This window comes from Vulpes lagopus, chromosome 19, assembly GCF_018345385.1.
Source record: "Vulpes lagopus strain Blue_001 chromosome 19, ASM1834538v1, whole genome shotgun sequence".
NCBI lineage: Eukaryota > Metazoa > Chordata > Mammalia > Carnivora > Canidae > Vulpes > Vulpes lagopus.
This window is the reverse complement of record NC_054842.1, coordinates 42,160,498-42,181,970: the sequence shown is the minus strand read 5'-3', so window position 1 is coordinate 42,181,970 and position 21,473 is coordinate 42,160,498. Positions and strand designations below refer to the sequence as shown.

Sequence of the window (21,473 nt, the reverse complement as noted above, 5' to 3'; positions counted from 1 at the left end):
CTGGAGAGGTATATTAAACCACCTCTAACTGAGTTGTGTGTGGCACTGCTGTGTTTTAAGGCATTACGTGTTTATCATGTGATGTTTTGAATTTATTAAAACACAGTTATTTTCCAAAAAGGATTGGGGAAAAAATAAGATTCACTCTATATATTACTGTATTCTCCATATTATGTAGTGAGGAAAAGAATTTTTGCTAATGTATCAGGAGTTCATGTAGGTAGGCATCAGCATGAAGTGAGCTGAACCACTAGCATGAAAGTGTGTTGCTTTGGTCAGAGCACAATATGAATAATTGCTTTATTTTAAAAAAAAAATCTATATTTAGCCTGAAAATTCATCAATTCGGGTTAATACAGGTTATTACAGGTTAATATGTAATTTACATAATGAATTATGTGTCTTTTAAAAATATGAGTATATTTCATATTATTTACTTTCACTGATAAGAAAAATGAACATATTCTCTTATCACATTATCACTTCCATTGTAAATCATGTCCCCTCTACCTCTCCCAAGGTGTGGTCCCCACAGCCCCTGAGCAACCTACAGATGAAGTAGAGAATCAAGTAAAGTCTCCTGATCCAAGGCCTGATGCACCTCCTGACTACAATTCCCATTTGGTACTAGGTGGGTTAAATAACCAAAAAGATTCTTTTCACCTCTCCAAAAAAACTATACTAATAGTTAAGATTGCTTTTAAGAGTAATTAAGTAATTAAGGCAGCCCCGGTGGCTTAGCGGTTTAGTGCCGCCTTCAGCCCGGGGTGTGATCCTGGAAACCTGGGATCGAGTCCCACATCAGGCTCCCTGCATGGAGCCTGCTTCTCGCTCTGCCTGTGTCTCTGCCTCTCTCACTCTCTCTCTCTCTCTCTGTCATGAATAAATAAATCTTTATAAATAAATAAATAAATAAATAAATAAATAAATAAATAAATAAATGTAATTAAGTAATTGAATGATTCAATAAATAAGTATTCTCATATATTTATGTAAGTATATCATGCCTCCAAAGTGCCAAGTAGTTTACGGGATGTCTATTAGAATACATTTGTAGGCACCTGAGGAAGGAATTTGTATAAAACACTGATGGCAATCTCTCTACTCTTTTATGAAAATATGAAGAAGATGTTCTAAGCCCAAGATGATAGTAACTGATTTTAGCAGGGATTAACAGAAGACGTAACTGAGGAAGTCAGATTTTTCTGGCTTGATAAGGAGTTTCTCATTCAAAGAAAAGGAAGAAAGGACTTCTTTCTGGCAGAAAGAACTATATGTACAAAAGCACAAGGTCATGAAAGTTTGGTATGAGACATGCAATGGACATATGCAAGAGAAATGAGAGTGAATGGCCTTGAGTGCTGATTAAGGAATTATATAAATAATTTTGTAACTCTGAATGCACTTCTGGTGGTGACTCAGTGAAATAGATACTCATAATGCTAATGGGTATTTGAGGTATTGTAGTCTTTTTAGAAAGTAATTGGCAATGTGTGAAATTTTTAAAATTAGAAATGTACTTACTTTTGAAGTAAGTAAGGAAATAATCAGGATTGTATACAAATACATTTTAATGATTTAGAAAATGATAGATAAAGTATAGCAGTGTTTCTCTAAATGTATATTTAAGTGTACATTTAGAAGTATAAACCATTGAGTTAGTCTGTGAAAGAAGAGAAGAAACCCCAGGATCCACAGGATAATGGTTTTGGCCCTACCCATAATATCTATGGGTATTTACCCAAAGGATACCAATATAGTGATCCGAAGGGGCACCTGCACCCCAATGTTTACAGCAGCAGTGTCCACAATAGCCAAATATGGATAGAGATGTCCATTAACAGATGAATGGGTAAAGAAGATACGGAATATATATAGTGGAATATTACTCAGCTATCTTATGCTACATGAAATAAGTCTATCAGAGAAAGATAATTATATGATTTCACTCATGTGGAATTTAAAAAACAAAACAGAGGGTCATAGGGAAAGAGAAGGAAAAATAAAATAATGTAAAATCAGAGAGAGAGACAAACCATAAAAGACCCTTAACTATCGGAAACTGAGGGTTGCTGGAAAGGAGGTGGGGGGGGTTGGGGTAATTGGGTGATGGGCATTTAATTAATGGGGGCACTTGATGAAATAAGCACTGAATATTGTATGCAACTGATTAATCATTAAATTCTACCTCTGAAACTAATAATACACTATATGTTAATTAATTGAATTTAAATAAAATAATCATTGGTAACTATGTACTTAAAAAAAGAGAGAGACCATGGGGCTCAGTTAACTTCTGCTTTCTCAGTGTTTTCTGAAAACAGCAGGGCTTCCTTTTCACCTTTCCCTTGTACGTATGCATATCTGGTCCGATATAACCCCTCATTACTGGCTCAACTCCTGCTAAATCCAAGGTCTTGACAGTCCTAAATTATAATCATACTATATCTGACCATTTCTCCAAATTTACTTCACTGACTGTCAACATGATCTAACTTATATTCATAGATCACTATATCCAAGAACCTAGATTCGTTTAGAACAAAGGCTCTCTCATTTCTAAGTAACATTGGTTATAAGTCATGTACTGTTCGTTTGGGAAAGTGTGTATTCCTCTCTGTATAAAAAAATTAGCCAGAGCATCAGATATATCATGCAAATCAAATGACTAGATAAGTTGGAAAACATCATGGTGCAGAGCATAGAACTGAATTTTCAGTTATGAAATTAATTAACAAAAATTCACTGTGACCGCCACCTAGTGGCTGAACTCTGTACTTATTTATGATGACTGATGCAAAATATGGCCCTGTAATTCACAGGAAGGAACTTGAAATACTATAAAAGTATTCGGCTTTAATTAATTTCTTTAAATTCAATTATTTAATTTCTATTTGCATTATAGTACTGGACATGTATTCCCACTGAAAATAACTTTGTCCCGAATATGTTTAAAAAATAGTTAATACATTTTTTATATGTAGTCTATTTAAAGAAAGGAAATGATATAATTTCTTGAAATAAAAAAGGATGATAATATGCAAAATAACTGAGAAGATACAAATCCCATAAAGCGGTATTTTTCACACTAGTATTGATAGGACAATGCTCCACAACAGAGTTCTTTATTTAAATAAATATAGTATATTACAGTTATACAAAATTAACCGTTTTGCTTTGCTTCCCTACAACCAGTCAGAATCTTTAATGGCAATTGCAGAGTTCAAAGGGGAATATAGTATGATGTTTACCATACATACTTGGATCATGTTTTTCCTTCTGTTCTTTTAACATCTGTGAATAATACATATAACAAATCTTTTGATTACATAAATATGTACTTAATTTTTCTTAGAAACATAATCTATACAGAATAGCCCCATAATCTAAATTAATTTTCTAATTTGTTGATCCTCAAATTTTATTACATGAGGTTACTTTTATGTTGAAATAACGTGGTTGTGGGGATCCCTGGGTGACTTAGCGGTTTAGCACCTGCCTTCAGTCCAGGGCATGATCCTGGAGTCCCAGGATCGAGTCCCACGTTGGGCTCCCTGCATGGAACCTGCTTCTCCCTCTGCCTGTGTGTCTGCCTCTCTGTCTCTCTCTGTGTCTCTCATGAATAAATAAAATAAGATAAAATCATAATAAATAAATAAAATAAAATCACATTGTGAATATTATAAGAATTAAGCAACTCACTGAAGTGATAAAACAGTATTAAGATAGTTTATGTGACTTTTAGTTGCATTGTTTTTAATGGTTTTGAAAAAGAGGGTAGGGATATCTGATTTCCAGGAAGTCTAATTTGCTTACTCTTAAACACAGTTCTTAAAGGATATATTCTTCATGACAAAATGAAACCTGTAATTTCTTCCATTTGTTCTAAAGACACTAGAGTTTTGTTTTGTTTTGTCATGTAGCTTTAATTTGACATTGTTTCTAGTTACTATTACTTTTCCTCTAGTCTCTCCTGATTCTCAGTCTCTATCAAGACTGGTATGTCCCCTGTCCTTCAAAGCTGGTATTCCCCAGAGTTGGTCCACTCCCCTGCCCTGCCTTGTCTCCCTCTTTCACCTTTCCCATTCACCCAACCTTTTACACAGTCTCCTGAGTGATCTTGGTAATTCGTGTGTCTTTAGCCACTTAAGAATCCCTTAGCCCCACCCATATCAATCTCCTGTGCTCTGAACTTGCATTTCCCACTGCCTATAAGCTGCTTCCCCTGGAAGGACCCTGGATCTCAAACTCACAGGTCTGCGATTCAACTTTGGCATCTTGCTCCAGAACACATACCCTCCAATCTTTCCCTCCTCTGGAGGCTGCAGGGACCCACATCAGAACTTGAGAATCTTTCCTCATATCCAGCCTGTTACTGAGACAGGATTGTCTCTTCTGTGTTGCTTATTATTCCTCCATCTTCTACTCCTTACATTACAAACTAACTTGCTGTCCATCTGCACTTCTGCAAGCACCTCCTGCCTAATTGAACCTCTTCCATTGGTTCTAAATGTCAGTCCAATTACCTCACTTTCTATTTTATTGGCGTATAGTTTAGGTTCTTTGTGCAGAGTATAGGTCTTTCATAATCTTCACTCCCTCTCCACCTTCCTTTCAAGCCTATCTGCTTAATCTCCAGATTAAGATGGAGTCTTGCCCCCTGTAATACTTAGCTTCCCTTGTGCACCTGTTCATTTTGTACCGACTCTCCTTGTAAAACCTTTGCCCGTTGTGGAGGTGTTGGCTGGGTCTAACATGTCAGCACTAACATCATAGGGTACCTCCTCTGCCTAGGTTAGGCACCTCTCCTCTCTAATCTCTTCACACACTATGAATCTACCTGTGATCCCACAAGTTAACTTGTTTCATGATAACCATTCACTTAATTTTTTAATCTGTATTTTCAGCAGGACTGAATGTCCTCCAAAACAGACGTGTTGGTGGCGGGGGACGGGGGGCAAGATGGTGGAGAAGTAGGGTCCCCAAGCCACCTGGCCCCACCAACTTACCTAGATAACTTTCAAACCATCCTGAAAACCTACGAATTCGACCTGAGATTTAAAGAGAGAACAGCTGGAATGGTACAGAGAGAAGAGTTTGTGCTTCAAACAAGTACAACTCGTTTTTAGCCACTCCGCGCTGAGCAAAATGACTAGAAAGAAGAACTCACCACAAAAGAAAGAATCAAAAACAGTACTCTCTGCCACAGAGTTACAAAATCTGGATTACAATTCAGTGTCAGAAAGCCAATTCAGAAGCACAATTATAAAGCTACTGGTGGCTCTGGAAAAAAGCATAAAGGATTCAAGAGACTTCATGACTGCAGAATTTAGATCTAATCAGGCCAAGATTAAAAATCAATTAAATGAGATGCAATCCAAACTGGAGGTCCTAACGATGAGGGTTAATGAGGTGGAAGAAAGAGTGAGTGATATTGAAGACAAGTTGATGGCAAGGAAGGAAGCTAAGGAAAAAAGAGAAAAACAATTAAAATATCATGAGGAAAGGTTAAGGGAAATAAATGACAGCATCAGAAGGAAAAATCTACGTTTACTTGGAGTTCCAGAGGGCACCTAAAGGGACAGAGGACCAGAAAGCATATTTGAACAAATCATAGCAGAGAACTTCCCTAACTTGGAGAGGGAAACAGGCATTCAGTTCCAGGAGATAGAGAGATCCTCCCCTAAAATCAGCAAAATAGACGTGTCTTTCTACATCATTCTGTTTCTCACAGCAAGCACAGCTGCTCATCCTTGAAATGGGCCTGTGGAACGTTTCCCAAATAAAGGAACATTTGATTTATTTCATGGCTTTTTTGTCAGACAGTATTAGAAGAAATAGTTCCACAATTCATGATGCTCATGAGTGGGATTCTTACAAGTAACCAGAGTATCCCAGACTTCAGGAGCTTCAAAAGCTACTCTTCCCTTTAATGCCCAAATCACTGGGATCTGATCCTCTGTCCAATTTACCTTATTCATAATCTTATAGGAAGTACTGCCTTATAGGAAGTACTGTCTTTATTTCTCATCCCAAACCACTTCTGGAAGACTCGGGGAATGTCCCTTCTTAGTGGTGGACGGTTTCCTCAACATTGGCTGACTCTAGACCATTGCTTTGCCTCTATCCTGGTCACCCCTTACTCATTCTGAAACCAGCTGTCAGCCCACTAAGCTTTTTTTCCTATACTGTGACATCCTGTAGAAGGTGTGCATGTGTGCTCATGCGTGTGTGCACATGAAAAATTTAAGACTTAAAAATACACCTATCAGCTAGAGTTACTTTTCTGGTCTGTAGTTCCTGGGCCATCCGTAGAGTCCTATTTTGGATGTTCCTAACCCTTTTCCTAGCCTCCGATCTAAAGGGAATATTAGCATAATTTAATTAAGGGTGCCTCTGCCATCAGAATGTTTGAGTTTTAATTCTGCCTCTGTCACATATTGACACTATTGATTCTTTAGCAAATTACTTAGCCACTTTATGCCTCAGTTTCTTCCTCTGTAAAGGATACTAATACTCTCTACTACAGAAGGTTGATGCTAAGATTACAAGATTTAATACATGTAAATCAGTTAGAACAGTGCCTGAAGCATAATAAGAGCTCAGTAAATATTAACTATTATCTTTTTTTTTAATAGTAAACATAGCTTCTTCTACTAGGAGTTCCCTCCTGGAATGTATGGTGTCCAGGACCCAGTTCTTTGGGTTCTCTGAGAGAGAGCACAGTCTCCACCTTACCCCACTCTCTCAGATCTTTTTCATTTTGCAGGAGTGGTCTTTTCAAAGAATAGCTACCAGGGGTACCAAGGTGTCTCAGTTGGTTGGGTGTCTGACTCTTGATTTCGGCTCAGGTCATGAGCTCAAGGTTGTGGGATCGAGCCCCAGGCTGGGTTCCTTGCTCAGTAGGGAATCTGCTTGAGATTCTCTCTCTCCCTCTCCACTGCCTCTCCCCACTGTGCTCTCTTTCTCAAATAAATTAGTAAATCTTTAAAAAAAAAAAAAAAACTACCAGTGGACCATTCACATTTTTTTTAATTTTATTTATTTATTTATTTATGATGGTCACACAGAGAGAGAGAGAGAGGCAGAGACATAGGCAGAGGGAGAAGCAGGCTCCGTGCACCGGGAGCCTGATGTGGGATTCGATCCTGGGTCTCCAGGATCGCGCCCTGGGGCAAAGGCAGGTGCTAAACCGCTGCGCCACTCAGGGATCCCCCATTCACATTTTTCAGGAAATATCACTCCTTGCTCTACACAGCTGTGGCATTGCTTTTTGATTACAAAAAAGATACCAGACTCCCCAGTCTATAGACCTTCAGTGCCCAGAGCCTGGGTTACTTTGGAAAATATGATGTCATTTGTGGAGCTTCAACATCACAGCCCAAAATTCAACTATCCCAGTCTTGTTCCATTTAGCACACTTACTTAGACATGAGGTGAATCTTAGCTTCTAACACTCCTTGCTGTCTTCTGTACCAACATCCCAATAATTTTTGAGCAGATATATAAGAAAACACAGATCTATGCACATACATCATAAACAGTAATTTTAAAAACAGAGCAATTTTCAGAGAGAAGCTCAATTTTGCCTATATTTAGGTAAAATTTGTTTTTTTTTTCTGTTCAAGGAACAGATCCACAAAACTTTTCCCAACCATGATGAAAACAAACTCCCATATGATTATGCTTCACAGTTTTGCAACATATCTCCATCTTTTCAATAGAATCCTTTCTTTCTTTACATTGGTTAAACAAAAGGGTCTTTAAATCACTGGTTTTTAAACATTCTTTTTAAAAAGTTTCTTCTTTTTTTTTTTTTGAGAAATCTCTACACCCAGTGTGGGGCTCAAACTCATAACCCCAAGATCAAGAGCCACATGCTCTGCTAACCAAGACAGCCAGGAGCCCCCTCAAACATTTTTTTTCCTCATATTTATTTATTTTTATTTATTTTTATTTATTTTTATTTTATTTTATTTTTTTATTTTATTTTATTTTATTTTATTTATTAGAGACACACAGAGAGAGAGATTGAGAGAGAGAGAGAGAGAGAGAGAGAGAGGCAGAGACACAGGCAGAGGGAGAAGCAGGTTCCATATAGGGAGCCTGAGGGACTCAATCCTGGGTCTCCAGGATCACACCCTGGGCTGAAGGCGGCGCTAAACCACTGAGCCACCAGGGCTGCCCCCCTCAAACATTCTTGATGACAATCTACTATGACCCACAGTAAACAATACATATATGTTTTTATTTATATATAACTATTTATATGTATTTGTTATATATATGCTACATATAAAATTTCACCAAGCAATTCTTAATACAGTGAGTATACAGTGTATGGGCAATATACTTTGATTTTTTTTCTATTTTATTTTTTCTAGTGTACTAAATTTTATTTTAAAAAATTGTAGTTGTGAATCATTAAATTGATTTCACAGCCACTAATATACGTACAGATTGTAAAACACTGTATTAGAACAATGTTTCTCAAACTTAATTATTGATAATTAATGAAACAGCTATACTTAGACAAAATATTCCTTAAGACAAAAATTGTTATTAGAGATAAAGAACTTTTTACAATATTAGGAGTGTCAATCTATCAAGAAGATATAACATTTATATATATATATATATACATCTAAAAAACAGTGCTTCAAAATATATGAACCCAAAAATGACAGCACAAAATACTAGTAATGTAGTAACAAAATCCAGCAATATATAATAAGGATTATATGCTATGACCAAATGCAGTTTATCTTGAGTATGAGAGGTTGGTTTATCACATGAAAATCAGTCAATGTATGTACCATGTTAACAGAACATAGGACAAAAATCATATTATATCAATAGAGAAAAAGCATTTGACAAAATAATGAGAAACCTCCTGCATGATGAAAACATTCCACAAACTAAGAATAGGAGGGAACTTCCTCAATCTAATAAAAGGCATCAATGAAAAACCCACAGCTTAATTAACATCATGCTTAATAGCAAAAGCTGAAAGCATCCCCCCCTCCAAAGTCAAGAGCAAGACAGGGTATCTCTTCATTCTACTTCTATTCAACATTGTACTAGAAGTTTTAGCCAGGGCAATTTGGCAAAGAAAGATAATAAAAGCCATCCAGATTGGAAAGGAAAAAGCAAAACTATCTCTATATGCAGATAACGTAAAAAAATCCTAAGGAATACACCCGTATACACACACGGCGCTAATAAATGAGTTCAGCAGTAGGGAGTATAAAACAGTGAATCCACTTTAGAAAACAATTTGGCATTTCCTCAAAAAGTTAAGGCTAATTCCACTCCTAGGTATATACTTGAGAATTGAAAACTTATGTTCACATCAAAACTCACACGCTCACTTCACAGCAGTGTTATTTATAGTAGCCAAAAAGTGGAAACGATGTGATAATGTCCATGCAATGTAGCATTGCCAGGCCACAGAAAGGAATGAAGTACTACTAGCCTGTGCTATAATGGGCAAACCTTGAAAACATTATTCTAAGTGAAAGAAACCAGACAGGATGTCTGTATGTTGCATGACTTCATTTATATGATATCATATAGGTTAGGCAAATCTGTAGTGGTAGTGGTTTCCAGGGCCTGGGGCAGAAGCTAGGGAAGGACTGCTGATGGGTATGTGCTTTCTTTCCGGCGTGATGAAACTGTTCTGGAATGATATACCCATCTTTAAAAGCCCCCCCCCCTTGAGGTTACTGTATTTGTGACCTTAGACAGTCATAACAATAAATATAATAGCATAGATGTGCACTGCTAATTATGTGCTAGGTCTTGTGGTCATCCCACTATAACCTAGTGGAAGGAGACATATTATTATTATCTCCAAAGGAGGCACCTAATACAGAGAGAGGCCAACATGTTACTTGATGTTTCTTTCTTTCTTTTTTTTTTTTGAAGATTTTATTTATTTATTCATGATAGAGAGACAGAGAGGCAGAGACACAGGCAGAGGGAGAAGCAGGCTCCATGCAGGGAGCCCAACGCAGGACTCAATCCCGGGTCTCCAGGATCACGGCCCTGGCCAAAGGCAGGCGCCAAACCTTGAAATCCCCTTACTTGATGTTTCAAATCTTATTCCAACACTTCTGTGTGGAATAATTATCTTACAAGGTTTAAGAGGATTAAATGAGTATGTAAAGCCCCTTAGTACATTGTTGGTACAAGGTACACATTAAGAAAATGAATCATATTTTATTTTTTTAATAAAGATTTTATTTATTTATTCATGAGAGACACAGAGAGAAAGGCAGAGGGAGAAACAGGCTCACCAGGGGGAGACTGGCATGGGACTTGATCCCGGGACTCTAGGATCATTCCCTAAGCCAAAGGCAGATGCTCAACTGCTGAGCCTTCCAGGCATCCCAGTCATGTTTTATTAAGTGGATAATGCATGCTGCATATCTTTTTCATGTAAAAAAATAGGTCGTTCTAACTTCTAATGTGTTATAGTGTTAGTAGTATCTAACATTTTCATTTGTTGTGGATACAGGACCCCCTGGACCAGCTATCCCTCCATCTGCAGGCCACGCAGGAAGCTTGCCTATGGGGCTCTACAGTCCACCTCAGCCCCATAACTTCCCCTTGTACCAGCCAGCTGGTGGTACCCATCCTATCCAGTACCAGCCTGGCAAATATCCTATGCCAAATCAGCCTGTTCCGGTAACATGGATGCCAGCGCCTGGTCATATGCCAAAATGCCCTCCTGGTCTGGAATATTTAACCCAGGTACTCCACACAAATCCAAATGATTTTCTTATGAAGTATGACTGGGGACCTGACCAGAAGAGCTACAAAGCTGGACAGAGTGGATGAAGGTGATGGGTCAGTGATGACCGAGGTCCGGTTTGTGAGACTGTAGGAGTGGTGGTCCTCCTGATTTCAGAAACGTGAAGGGGAAATGAGCAGTACAGCCATGTATTTGGCAGGATCAGTACTGTTTTCTAAAGGATGTATGTTGAATTTTAAGGTACACAAGGTGTCCTGTTGGAGGTGGTTTAAAAAACAGGAACAGAGGAAAAACTATCAAAGATGCTATTTGAGGTGTCATTTACATAGAAGTAAAGAGTTTTAACACCAAGAAAAACATGCAACAGAACAAAAAGACCATGAGTGAATCAATGAGTGCCTTAGCCCTCCCCTTTTTCTCATTACCCATAATTTTCATTAGCCACCTTAGTGACCAGTTTTGGTATAAGACCTGTTGAGGCCCCCTCACCTGACTGTGTTTTCATACAAAAAAAAAGTTTTTAATAAAGGAAGGATTGTATCCTCTCCATACCATCCTGTAATCAATTATACCACCAAACATTTATGTCTGTTATTTTTCACTTTCTTTAATACCACATTCATGTATTTTTTTATTAGTTAATGTATTCAATGAATATCTGGTGAAATATGACATTTCAGGCAATATTCTGGGCTCAGGGATTGGGAATGATCTATATTAACTAAAATTATATAAATATGATTTCTCTGTCCTCAAAGAGATTTCTTTTCTGCTAGAATATTCTCAAATATATCAGGTGATGAGCCCATCACACTGTCTTTAGAGTGATTCCTAAGTGAAGTTAAGGTAGAAATTTAAGTAGTGGTGTTCCCAAATCCCTTCTCAAGAGATCGCATCCCAGACTGTTTCCTCCCCTTTGCCCTAATCGCAATCACACGCTTCCAGCCCTGTGGACCCTCTCCTCCTTGAAGTATGCCTCTAGGGAGGGCAGTGGCATTAGTAGTGCAAATAAATGGAAATCAGTGTGTTAACATCCTCCACAGGCACCTGTGAAAATAATAGAGAACTGAATGCTCCTGTGTGAGGTCCCTGGCTGACCTGCTTCCTATAAGCCACTGAGAAAATAGCTTTCTCTGTGGCTGGTCCATGTTAAAGCATCCTGAACTTCTGAGCAACTCCAGTCTGTGAGTGACATGTCAGTGACACCAGGGAGGAGGGCCTGAGCTAGAAACAATCTGCGTCAACACAGCTTCTTCTAGGTGCCGGCACTGTAGCAAGAAGATGCTCTTCTGATGTAGCGGGCAACTGTTTTATCTTTTAAAGTAGAAGGGAAGAAAAGTGGTTTCCCTATCTGGACCAGGTTCTCTGCTGACTGGGTACAGATAGGCCAGTTTCACTTGATAATTTTTTTTTTATTCTGTTCGGTTTCAAAAAGATACTTTGGTATCAGTTGATACACATTTTCATAACTATCTTATCCGTTTCTTTTCTAACACTGATTTCATTTCCTTCCATTATTTCTGTTTTTCCTAATTGCTTTGTTCTCTCCCAACAGTTGGACATCATACACGTCCTTCAGCATTTCGAGCCTCTGGAAAGTATGTATAATTTTGTCGTGTTCACCAATGTTTGAATCAGGTAGAAATTTGTATCATCCAGTATCTAGTTCCTTATTTATGTTGATGATTTTTAAGTGGTTCAAAGAGAAAAGATTATCTTCTTTTACACCCTTTCTTCAAGAAAGTAATAAAGGGAATTATTTTGTATGATTTTATCTATTTATGTTTCATAAGTTCTTAGGTTTGAAAAAGACGTTCATTTTATCTGGTCAACTTCCCTCACCTTATTCTTTCCAGGAAAGATATTCATCTTTCCTGGAAGAGGAAAAGGAGGAGCCAAGAGGTTAAATGAATTAGCCAGGGACACCGCAGTCACCTAAACAGTGGTAGAGCAGGAAATAGAATCTAAACCTGCTACGTTCTAGTCCAGTGCCCTTACCTTGGAAGTAAAAATAAATCGCAATAAACATGCTTGATCTCAGTTTATCCTCACTAGATTACTGACCTTCACTTTACTCTCATATCTACACGTTCATTTGACCACCACATAGAGCCTCAGAGTTTCCTGGGTATATTTTCGTATTTGCAGTTAGTTAATGACCCTAATCATTTCAGTATATTTCATGAGCTGATTAATTGATGGTAAATGTATAATTTCACTTAAATGGTTTTACAATTAAAGTTTTCTGCATGCAGGTATTCCAGGAATATAGTTTCAGTCTTTACATTTATGTGGAAAAGTTTTTAAAATCATTTTATACTGACCTTCTCTTAAAAAGATGTTTTAAATTTTCAAAATTACTAAATATTTATTGGGCATTTGTATTTTTTTTTTGGTGTCCCAATCAATTGGATATATTTCACTTTAAACTTTAAAAAGCTCTTTTGAAAATAAAAATAAAAATAAAAAGCTATTTTGCTTTAAGCCCTTAAGAAATACTTTTAAAAGACTTCTTGGTGCCCATTTTAACTGCTTCTAATTTAAAGTGGCTTTCTCATTTTATTTTTTAGTGATGACGTCTTTTGAAACTAATAATAGATATGACATTAAAAACAACCTGGACCAGATGGTTTACGTTGTAACTGAAGACACAGACGATTATACCAGAAATGCTTATCGGACACTAAGGCCCTTCATCCTCCGGGTCACCGACTATATGGGCCGAGAAATCATGACAATGCAGAGACCTTTCAGATGCAGCTGCTGTTGCTTCTGTTGTCCCTCCACCAGGCAAGAGGTCAGAGAACATAGGTCTAATCCAACTGATCCAACTCTTCACAGAATGGTTGTGCTCCTTCCAGAATAACACATGGGACTTTCACTGGCTTCCCTGGTCAGAATGAATGAAGAGAGTGGGGAAGAAGGCAGCCAGATTGTCTCACCTAAGGGAAATCACCTTGTGGGTTCTTGTCTTCTGGTGCTATTTGGTGGGTCAGGCACAAATTAGGGTTATTTATTCGGTGACCACAGTGCTGTCAGTTGTGTCTACTGAATTAGAAATGTACCTATGACCTAGAATAGAAGTCGCACACATTTGTCTAAATGTACCTACATATCCCCAGATAAGCTGTCCTTAGACATCATCATATCCTTTTTTTTTTTTTTTTTTTTTTTTTTTTATCATATCCTTTTAGATTGGAAGACTACACTAGTCATCCCAGACTTTGGAAAACTTTGCGTTACCCATCCCAGACATTAAATGAAGATTGGAAAAGTTTGGATAACTTTACACTACCCATCTATCTTGCCACAGATAAAGAAGTTAGTTCAGAAAGATGAAGTGCCTGATGAGGGTGTTACACTCCCCTGAATGCTAGAACTAGGGAGCAGGTATTCTGAGTGACAGCTGGGTTCCTCTTCTATAACCTGTGGGACTCTAAAAAGGTTGTTTGAAGCGATTTGAGAGAGAGAGGTCAGCAAGAATTTAGAATTCTAGATATGCCATCTACTTAAATTTTTGCAATTTATTTATTAAGAACCTCACTGCTCTTGTACATAAATATTCATAATAATATTCCATAGGATTACTGGGATATTTCAAAGACTTAAGTACCAGCACTTACTAAATGTTAATTTACTTATAATCTTCTCTGAGTTTTGATTTCCTATAAGATGAAAATAATAATAGTACCTATCACACAGGATTGCGTTGAGGATTAAATAGTAAATAAGTTAAAAAAAAATAAAAAATAAATAAATAGTAAATAAATGTTAACTATTCGTTACAGTACCTGGCAGATAGGAAGTGCTCAGAGAATGTTAGTTGTTATTTGCAGGAATCTTACTTCTCTCTCATTACTATTTTTGTAATAACAGTCTAATATTTGAGATGAATCTTCATCTTTAATCCTCAATTTTTTTGGATATACTAGGAATTCTTCATATTCATGACTTGGATTTTCTTCTCAAATGAATTTTTTCAAGTAATTTACTTGTATACAGTTTTTATTTTTTTTATCTCTAAGCCTAAACTTACATGAGATCTTAATCCTAGGAAGCTGTTGAATTTACATGCTTATGCATATGTGTCAATCTATATATATGAACAATAATATCTTTTTATTTTTTTAAAGATTTTATTTATTTATTCATGAGAGAGAGAGGCAGAGACACAGGCAGAGGGAGAAGCAGGCTCCATGCAGGGAGCCCAATGTGGGACTCGATCCCGGGACTCCAAGACCACACCCTGGGCTGAAGGCAGGCGCTAAACCACTGAGCCACCCAGGGATCCCCTATCTTTTTAAAATAATATCTTGATTTGACAGTTCATGAAGCTGTACAGTCTTACACCATAAATAATGAAACCCAGTGGACTCAAAATTCTTAGAAAAGTATACGATACCAGAAAAACCACCAGTAGAACTTTAACTCTGGGCTTTTACTAAATAATTTAATTTCATGACTGGTTATTATTAAATATGAAGATCTTAGTTCTTCACAAAGGAATACTATAAAGATAAATAGCTAAAACCGGGTAGCGGACAATCTTAAAACTTTTAAGAATGGCTTTATATATTCATATACAGATTCTGTTGTTTTCACAATACAGTTTTCAGAATTCCTCTTTTCTCTCTGTTTTCTATTACAATTGTCATTGTCTGAGATTTAAATCTAAGAAGTTACCTTGTTGCTTTTTCATGGATTGTGCCAGAAGACATGAGACACCTAGAGCAGAGACCAAGAACTCTATCACAGTACAGTAAACAGCATGAGCATCATGAGCAGCATGTTGGTGTAGGTCCCCTCGCCTTCATGTTCTGCAGGGTTGACTCAGAGGAGCCCAGGCAGAGGCTGCATACAACACTGAGCTTCGAGAACTGGCCATTTTATAAGCAGTAACTTTGTTCCAAAGGGAAATGTGATCTCATCTCTCAAGGCTGTTCACTAACATAACAACCCTAAGAAATAGCCTGGTTAAAATAGAAGACTCCCTACCAGTAATGATTTTTCTCGTCCTTGAATGACTTAAGAGCACATCCAGGTGGTAAGTACATGTAATGGGTAAGTATGTAGCATCCTTCTCTCTGTTACTGCTTCTTTGCAGCTGGAGGTGCAGTGTCCTCCTGGTGTCACCATTGGCTTTGTTGCAGAACACTGGAACCTGTGCAGGGCAGTTTACAGCATCCAGAATGCGAAGAAAGAAAATGTGATGAGAGTGCGTGGGCCATGTTCAACCTATGGCTGTGGTTCAGATTCTGTTTTTGAGGTAAACAAATGTAAAAATAACATTTTGACTATTTTTTTTCTGCACACACTAACATCTTAGAATTCTTTGGTTTTAGGTTATTTTTTATGTGAATGGATAAAGTAGAATGAGGAAATAGTCATTGGTTGACATCAAATCATTTTCAAATTATGGTTAGTGGATTGCTGAATGTTTTTCAAAATGTGAGCTACTTTTTTTTTTATTATTTCAGTCTTAAAGGTAAGAAGTACCCATTTAAAACACTAAACCTGAAAGTAAATAGCTCGACTGAATCCATTTATTTTATTCTTGGTTGTATTTAATTAACCATTTTTACCAAAGATTTGCAGGAATGGGATACAGATCCTGAGTAATGAAAGTGCCCAACATATCACAGAACATATGAAGCACCCCAGGATTGTGCAAATTGTTTATTTGCATGGTAGAAATTTATCTGTGCCCTTAAGAGATAGGATAATATAGATAACATGGAAAAAAAACCTCATAGTAGATGAAAACATTTTCTCAGGAAAATAAAAAATCCTCTTGTTTTGCCTTTATCTCAGTTACTATGAAACAATTGCTTTCTATCCTATGAATCTGACAAAGGAGATTCCTAGAAATGTTTCTTGAATTTCTTAGAGAATCCTTGAATGCCTGGCAGTTCAGCAAGGCTTATTATCTAAAGTTGGTCATTCAGATATTTCCTATGACACTGAATAAACTTTTTTAGTTCTTCAAGCATTGCTTATGTATTAAAAGGCCATTGTAGAGAAATGGAAAATGTAGACAAGCCAGTTTTAGGGGCAGGAGGTATACGATCATTCTGATCTCCAAAGGTTAGCATTTCACTATTTTTCCTCTGGCAAGTGCCTGAGTTCCCCCTTTAGAAGTTATGGCTCCTTGGGATTCTGGCATACTTTAAGAAGACAGGGTGGATTTCGCCCACAAAAACTTGAGTGATTATATGAAGTCTGTAAAGTACATACACCTGTGCTTCCTTTTGCTCATGTGTTTCTCTAGACTGTAGAGATCTCCTCCCAGCCTCCAATTCCAATCCTTTATTATATGAGAAATAATTTCTGAATCAATTCATGTCATATGTCCCTAATAACTCATTTGAGGATGAAGAAAGAGCCCTGGCTTGAGAACTGTTAGCCCAACTCAGTTATGAACCAGTGGCGAGGCACTTAACCCTTCATGGCCATAATTCCTTATTTGAAATTACATTATTACTATATTAATTTTATATATTGTATTTATGCTATCTCAGTATAAAGTAGAAGTAGAAGAATGAAATATATACAACAAAACTTTTCATACATCATAAAGTCACATTCTTATCTTTGTAGGTCAAATCCCTTGATGGCACAACAGACACCGGCAGCATTATTAGGAAATGGAATGGTCTGTTATCAGCAATGAGCGATGCTGACCACTTTGAAATTCAGTTCCCATTAGACTTGGATGTGAAGATGAAAGCCATGATTTTTGGAGCTTGCTTCCTCATTGTAAGCCTTTTGCTTTTGAGTTGTTTTGAGAGAATTATTTTCACCATGAGATGCAGTATAGTGCAATATAGGAAGGTAATAACCTTTGAACCCAGGCCAATGTCTGTCTCTGCCACTTACTAGTTACATGTTTTGCAGTGTTTAGCACTTCCAGGCCTCATTCTCCTTAAAATGGAGATAATTATCCATTCTCTGTAAAATGGAGATAAAAATACTTATTTTTTATTTTTATTTTTTTAATTTTTATCTATTTATGATAGTCACACAGAGAGAGAGAGAGAGAGGCAGAGACACAGGCAGAGGGAGAAGCAGGCTCCATGCACCGGGAGCCCGACGTGGGATTCGATCCTGGGTCTCCAGGATCACGCCCTGGGCCAAAGGCAGGCGCCAAACCGCTGCGCCACCCAGGGATCCCAAAAATACTTATATTTTTTAGGGTGATGAGCATTAACTATCATATGAATAAAGGGGCCAGAAGAGTGCTTGGAGTATATTAGGCATCCAGTGGGTGTAATTATCATCATTGCATGTTGTCTTTCTCATTACTTAAGGATGCCTATCATATGACTTCTTAATGAAATAAAATAACTCTAAAGTTATTGGCTATCAGCAGTTCCAAGTTTGTAATTGCTGCTGTTCATATTAGGTCCTCTTCGTAAAGATTTCATTTGATTCATTTATTCTTAACTAGAATGAGGACCACCTGATAAATTATAAAGGATAATATTTTATGCATTGCATCTAATTAGTATGTATCTTTATACATACAGTTCTCTCTCTCTCTCTCTCTATATATATATATATATATATATATATATATATATATATATATATATAATATATATATGTTTAATTCTTTTTCTAATTTCAGGACTTCATGTATTTTGAAAGATCTCCAACACGACGTTCATCAAGATAGATGGACACAGCAAATCAGCAATCATGGTTAATTAAAAACGATTAGAAAAGTTGGTCCTAGAATCCTCTCAATCATTTGCAAATATATCTGCTTTTGCAGATTATTTTTACTGGTTATTAGCTCTCATTCTTATTAGGTAGGCTAAGAGTGTAAGGGCAAGAATACAATCTAAACATGTGTTTTAATTGATTATCTGTCTTGTCCACTTGGTAGACTAGGAGTTAATCTTGAAAAGGCTATGACTCATTAACCAAGTAGACACATTACAATGAACTTCAAAACACTTTACCATGAAATAAGGGAAAATGAATCCTAGAGCTCTCACATTAATAGGTCATGAAATGGTGAGCTTTTTAGAGTTATCTTTGAGATAGAGTAAGATGGCTTTTATACCTACCACTCCTACCTCTTGTCCTGTTACTGAAGACAGATTTGATTCCAGGTGAAAAGAATGATACTTTTGATATTAAAAAACAAAAAGGAAGGCAGATAGAAATACTATGTTTTATTGTACAAGGAAAAATGTATTTGTGCGTATGTATCAAAATTTTGTTTTGCAAGTTTATGAGTTTCAATGGAAATTTTTATTTTATTACCAAATAAAACATTTTTTATCATAAAATTTATAGGTTTATATTTTCCATGCATATTTTCTCATTCGCTAGCATGGTCAGTCAGGACCTGCCTGTGTATGGAGTCAGGATCAGACTATCAGGAAAAGAGGTGAGTAGGGCCACAGCCAGTCTAGATCTCTGAGCAACTTAGAGACATCAGTGCCCTTATAAGGAGCTTGCATTTAGTCCAAGAGGTTTAAAACATATTTTAAATATGTTTGGCCAAATCTTTAAGATTGCCTATTGAACTTTTGTATCTTTTTGATGTGACACAGAAAAGATAGTTGTATTTTTTCTTTCAAGAAGATCCCTGATAATCACCATGTTTTTCTAATGGCAAGAGTTAGAGTTTTGTCTCTGTCAAATATGACATTCTGTGTAGCACTTTGTAAAAGCAAAAACTACAAATCTTAACATTGTTTAATATTTCTTAACTTAGAGATAGATAAATCTATATCTATGCAAGGAAAATAATAAAACACAGCAAACATGCTGCTACTTTGTGAACTATAGCTTAACAGTAAAATTATGTAGGATAACATAAAGTATAAACGTACTTGTTTTATAAGCTAGTTAAAAGTATAGTGTAATAGTGAATAGACTGATGAATCAGCCTGCCTCTTTTGCACTCTACCTTCCTATCAGGACCTGGACTGTGTTCTTTCAACACAGCCAGTATGTATGTAGAATGAAATATATTTTTCTCCTTGTTAAAGAAAACAAGCCTGAGTGTTCTCTGATGGGATTATTCGAGATGAGGGCCTTTGCCCACAGTTCCTATTGAAGTCAAAGAAAGGTGCTTTGTCTTTAAATTATATTTACCTTTTCATGGTAAAGTTGTTTTACTCGGTGTCTTGTAATTTTTATTTCTGGGTGCTACTACCAGCTTGTTAAAAAAAATGTAAAACTGCTGCTTTTTTAAAAACTAATTATCTTATATTTGAAAATATAATTAGACATTTAGTCTTAGACATTTATATTATTTCTTAAAATGTCTGACGTTTTATATATGAAATCAAATAGTATTGAGAAAGTTTATTTCTATAAACGTCCTTTTTTACTTGCCTATGTCCCTACATCCCAAGACCTGCTGTATAATACTAAGAAAAGAATTACTTTTAACATACGACATTTTAATATCTGCTTAAAATTTTTGTGGTATTAAGTTGTCTCTTACAGTTATTATTTCACTTTTCTTAAAAGTAATACTATGTGTCTTATATTTTTATATTATGGTTCATATTATAATCTCATATTTCTTAATAGTGTTTCATTGTGGGCAGCCTGGGTGGCTCAGCGGTTGAGCACCGCCTTCCGCCCAGGGTGTGATCCTGGGGACCCAGGATCGAGTCCCATGTTGGGCTCCCTGCATGGAGCCTGTTTCTCCTTCTGCCTGTGTCTCTGTCTCTGTCTCTGTCTCTCTGTTTCTCATGAATGAAAAATAAAATCTTTTAAAAAAATAGTGTTTCATTGTGTAAAATTGACCAGATTCAACTAAAAAAAAAAGCTACTCTCTGAAATTTGTGTGTTTTCATGCTTCATCATATTGTTTTTGGCTTTTAAATAAATATAATATGGTTTATAGCAAAATACTATTTTATTTTTTTGGCTTTTGATTGAGTCTCTGCTATAGACTGAATGTTTGTGTCCTTCCCCTCCCCCCCCAAATTATGTATTATCCCAATGTAGTGATATTTGGAGGTGGAGCCTTCATGAACAGGATTAGTGTCCTTATAATCCAGTACCTTACTCTTGAATTTCCCAGCTTCCAGAACTGTGAAAGATAAATATTTGTTTCTTAAGCCAGCTAGCCTATGGTATATTTGTACAGTTGTCCAAATGGATTAAGACAGAAATTGGTACTGCGAAGTAGGGGTGCTGCTATAACAAATACCTAAAAATGTGGAAGCAGCATTAGAAGTGGGTAATAGATAGAACCTGGAAGTGTTTTGAGATGCATTCTAGAAGTCTAGATATTTTAACAGAACTTTAAAGGTGATTCTGGTGAGAGCTCAGAAAGAAAAAAGAGCTGTAGAGAAAGCCTTGACTTTCTTCGAAAATAGCTATGTAAACCTGAACAGAATGTTAGTAGAAACATGAATGATAAAGCCATACTAATGAGGCCTCAGATGGAAATGAGGAGCATGTTATCAGAAACTTGAGGAGAGGCCCTCTTTATAATAAAGTGGCAAAGAACTTGGCTGAATTGTGTTCATGTTCTGGTGTTTTGTAGAACACAGAACTTGCAAGTGATAAAACTAGATGTTTAGTTAGAGGTGCAGTTAGACTTCCTCTGACTTCTTATAGTAAAATGCAAGGAGTGAGAAATGACTTAAAGACAGAATTGTTAAGCAAAAGGAAGCAGAACGTAAACACTTAGAAATTTTTCAGCCTATCCACACAGTGAAAGATGAGAACATTGAGTATA

At 36.7% G+C, this 21,473-nt stretch overlaps 1 protein-coding gene across 5 annotated transcripts in view; it reads left to right on the top strand.

Moving 5' to 3' along the window:
* Nucleotides 1-20,635, top strand: part of PLSCR4 (phospholipid scramblase 4) — a 111,925-nt gene extending 91,290 nt beyond the window's left edge. For all 5 annotated transcript variants that reach the window (XM_041734182.1, XM_041734180.1, XM_041734179.1 and 2 more), the window contains 7 exons: nucleotides 521-631; nucleotides 10,520-10,755; nucleotides 12,312-12,354; nucleotides 13,327-13,553; nucleotides 15,861-16,022; nucleotides 17,354-17,512; nucleotides 18,384-20,635. In XM_041734182.1, coding sequence (XP_041590116.1) covers nucleotides 521-631; nucleotides 10,520-10,755; nucleotides 12,312-12,354; nucleotides 13,327-13,553; nucleotides 15,861-16,022; nucleotides 17,354-17,512; nucleotides 18,384-18,431 — 986 coding nt within the window. In that variant the 3' untranslated portion in view covers nucleotides 18,432-20,635. The remainder of the gene's footprint in view (nucleotides 1-520; nucleotides 632-10,519; nucleotides 10,756-12,311; nucleotides 12,355-13,326; nucleotides 13,554-15,860; nucleotides 16,023-17,353; nucleotides 17,513-18,383) is intronic.
* Nucleotides 20,636-21,473: the final 838 nt, after the last annotated feature.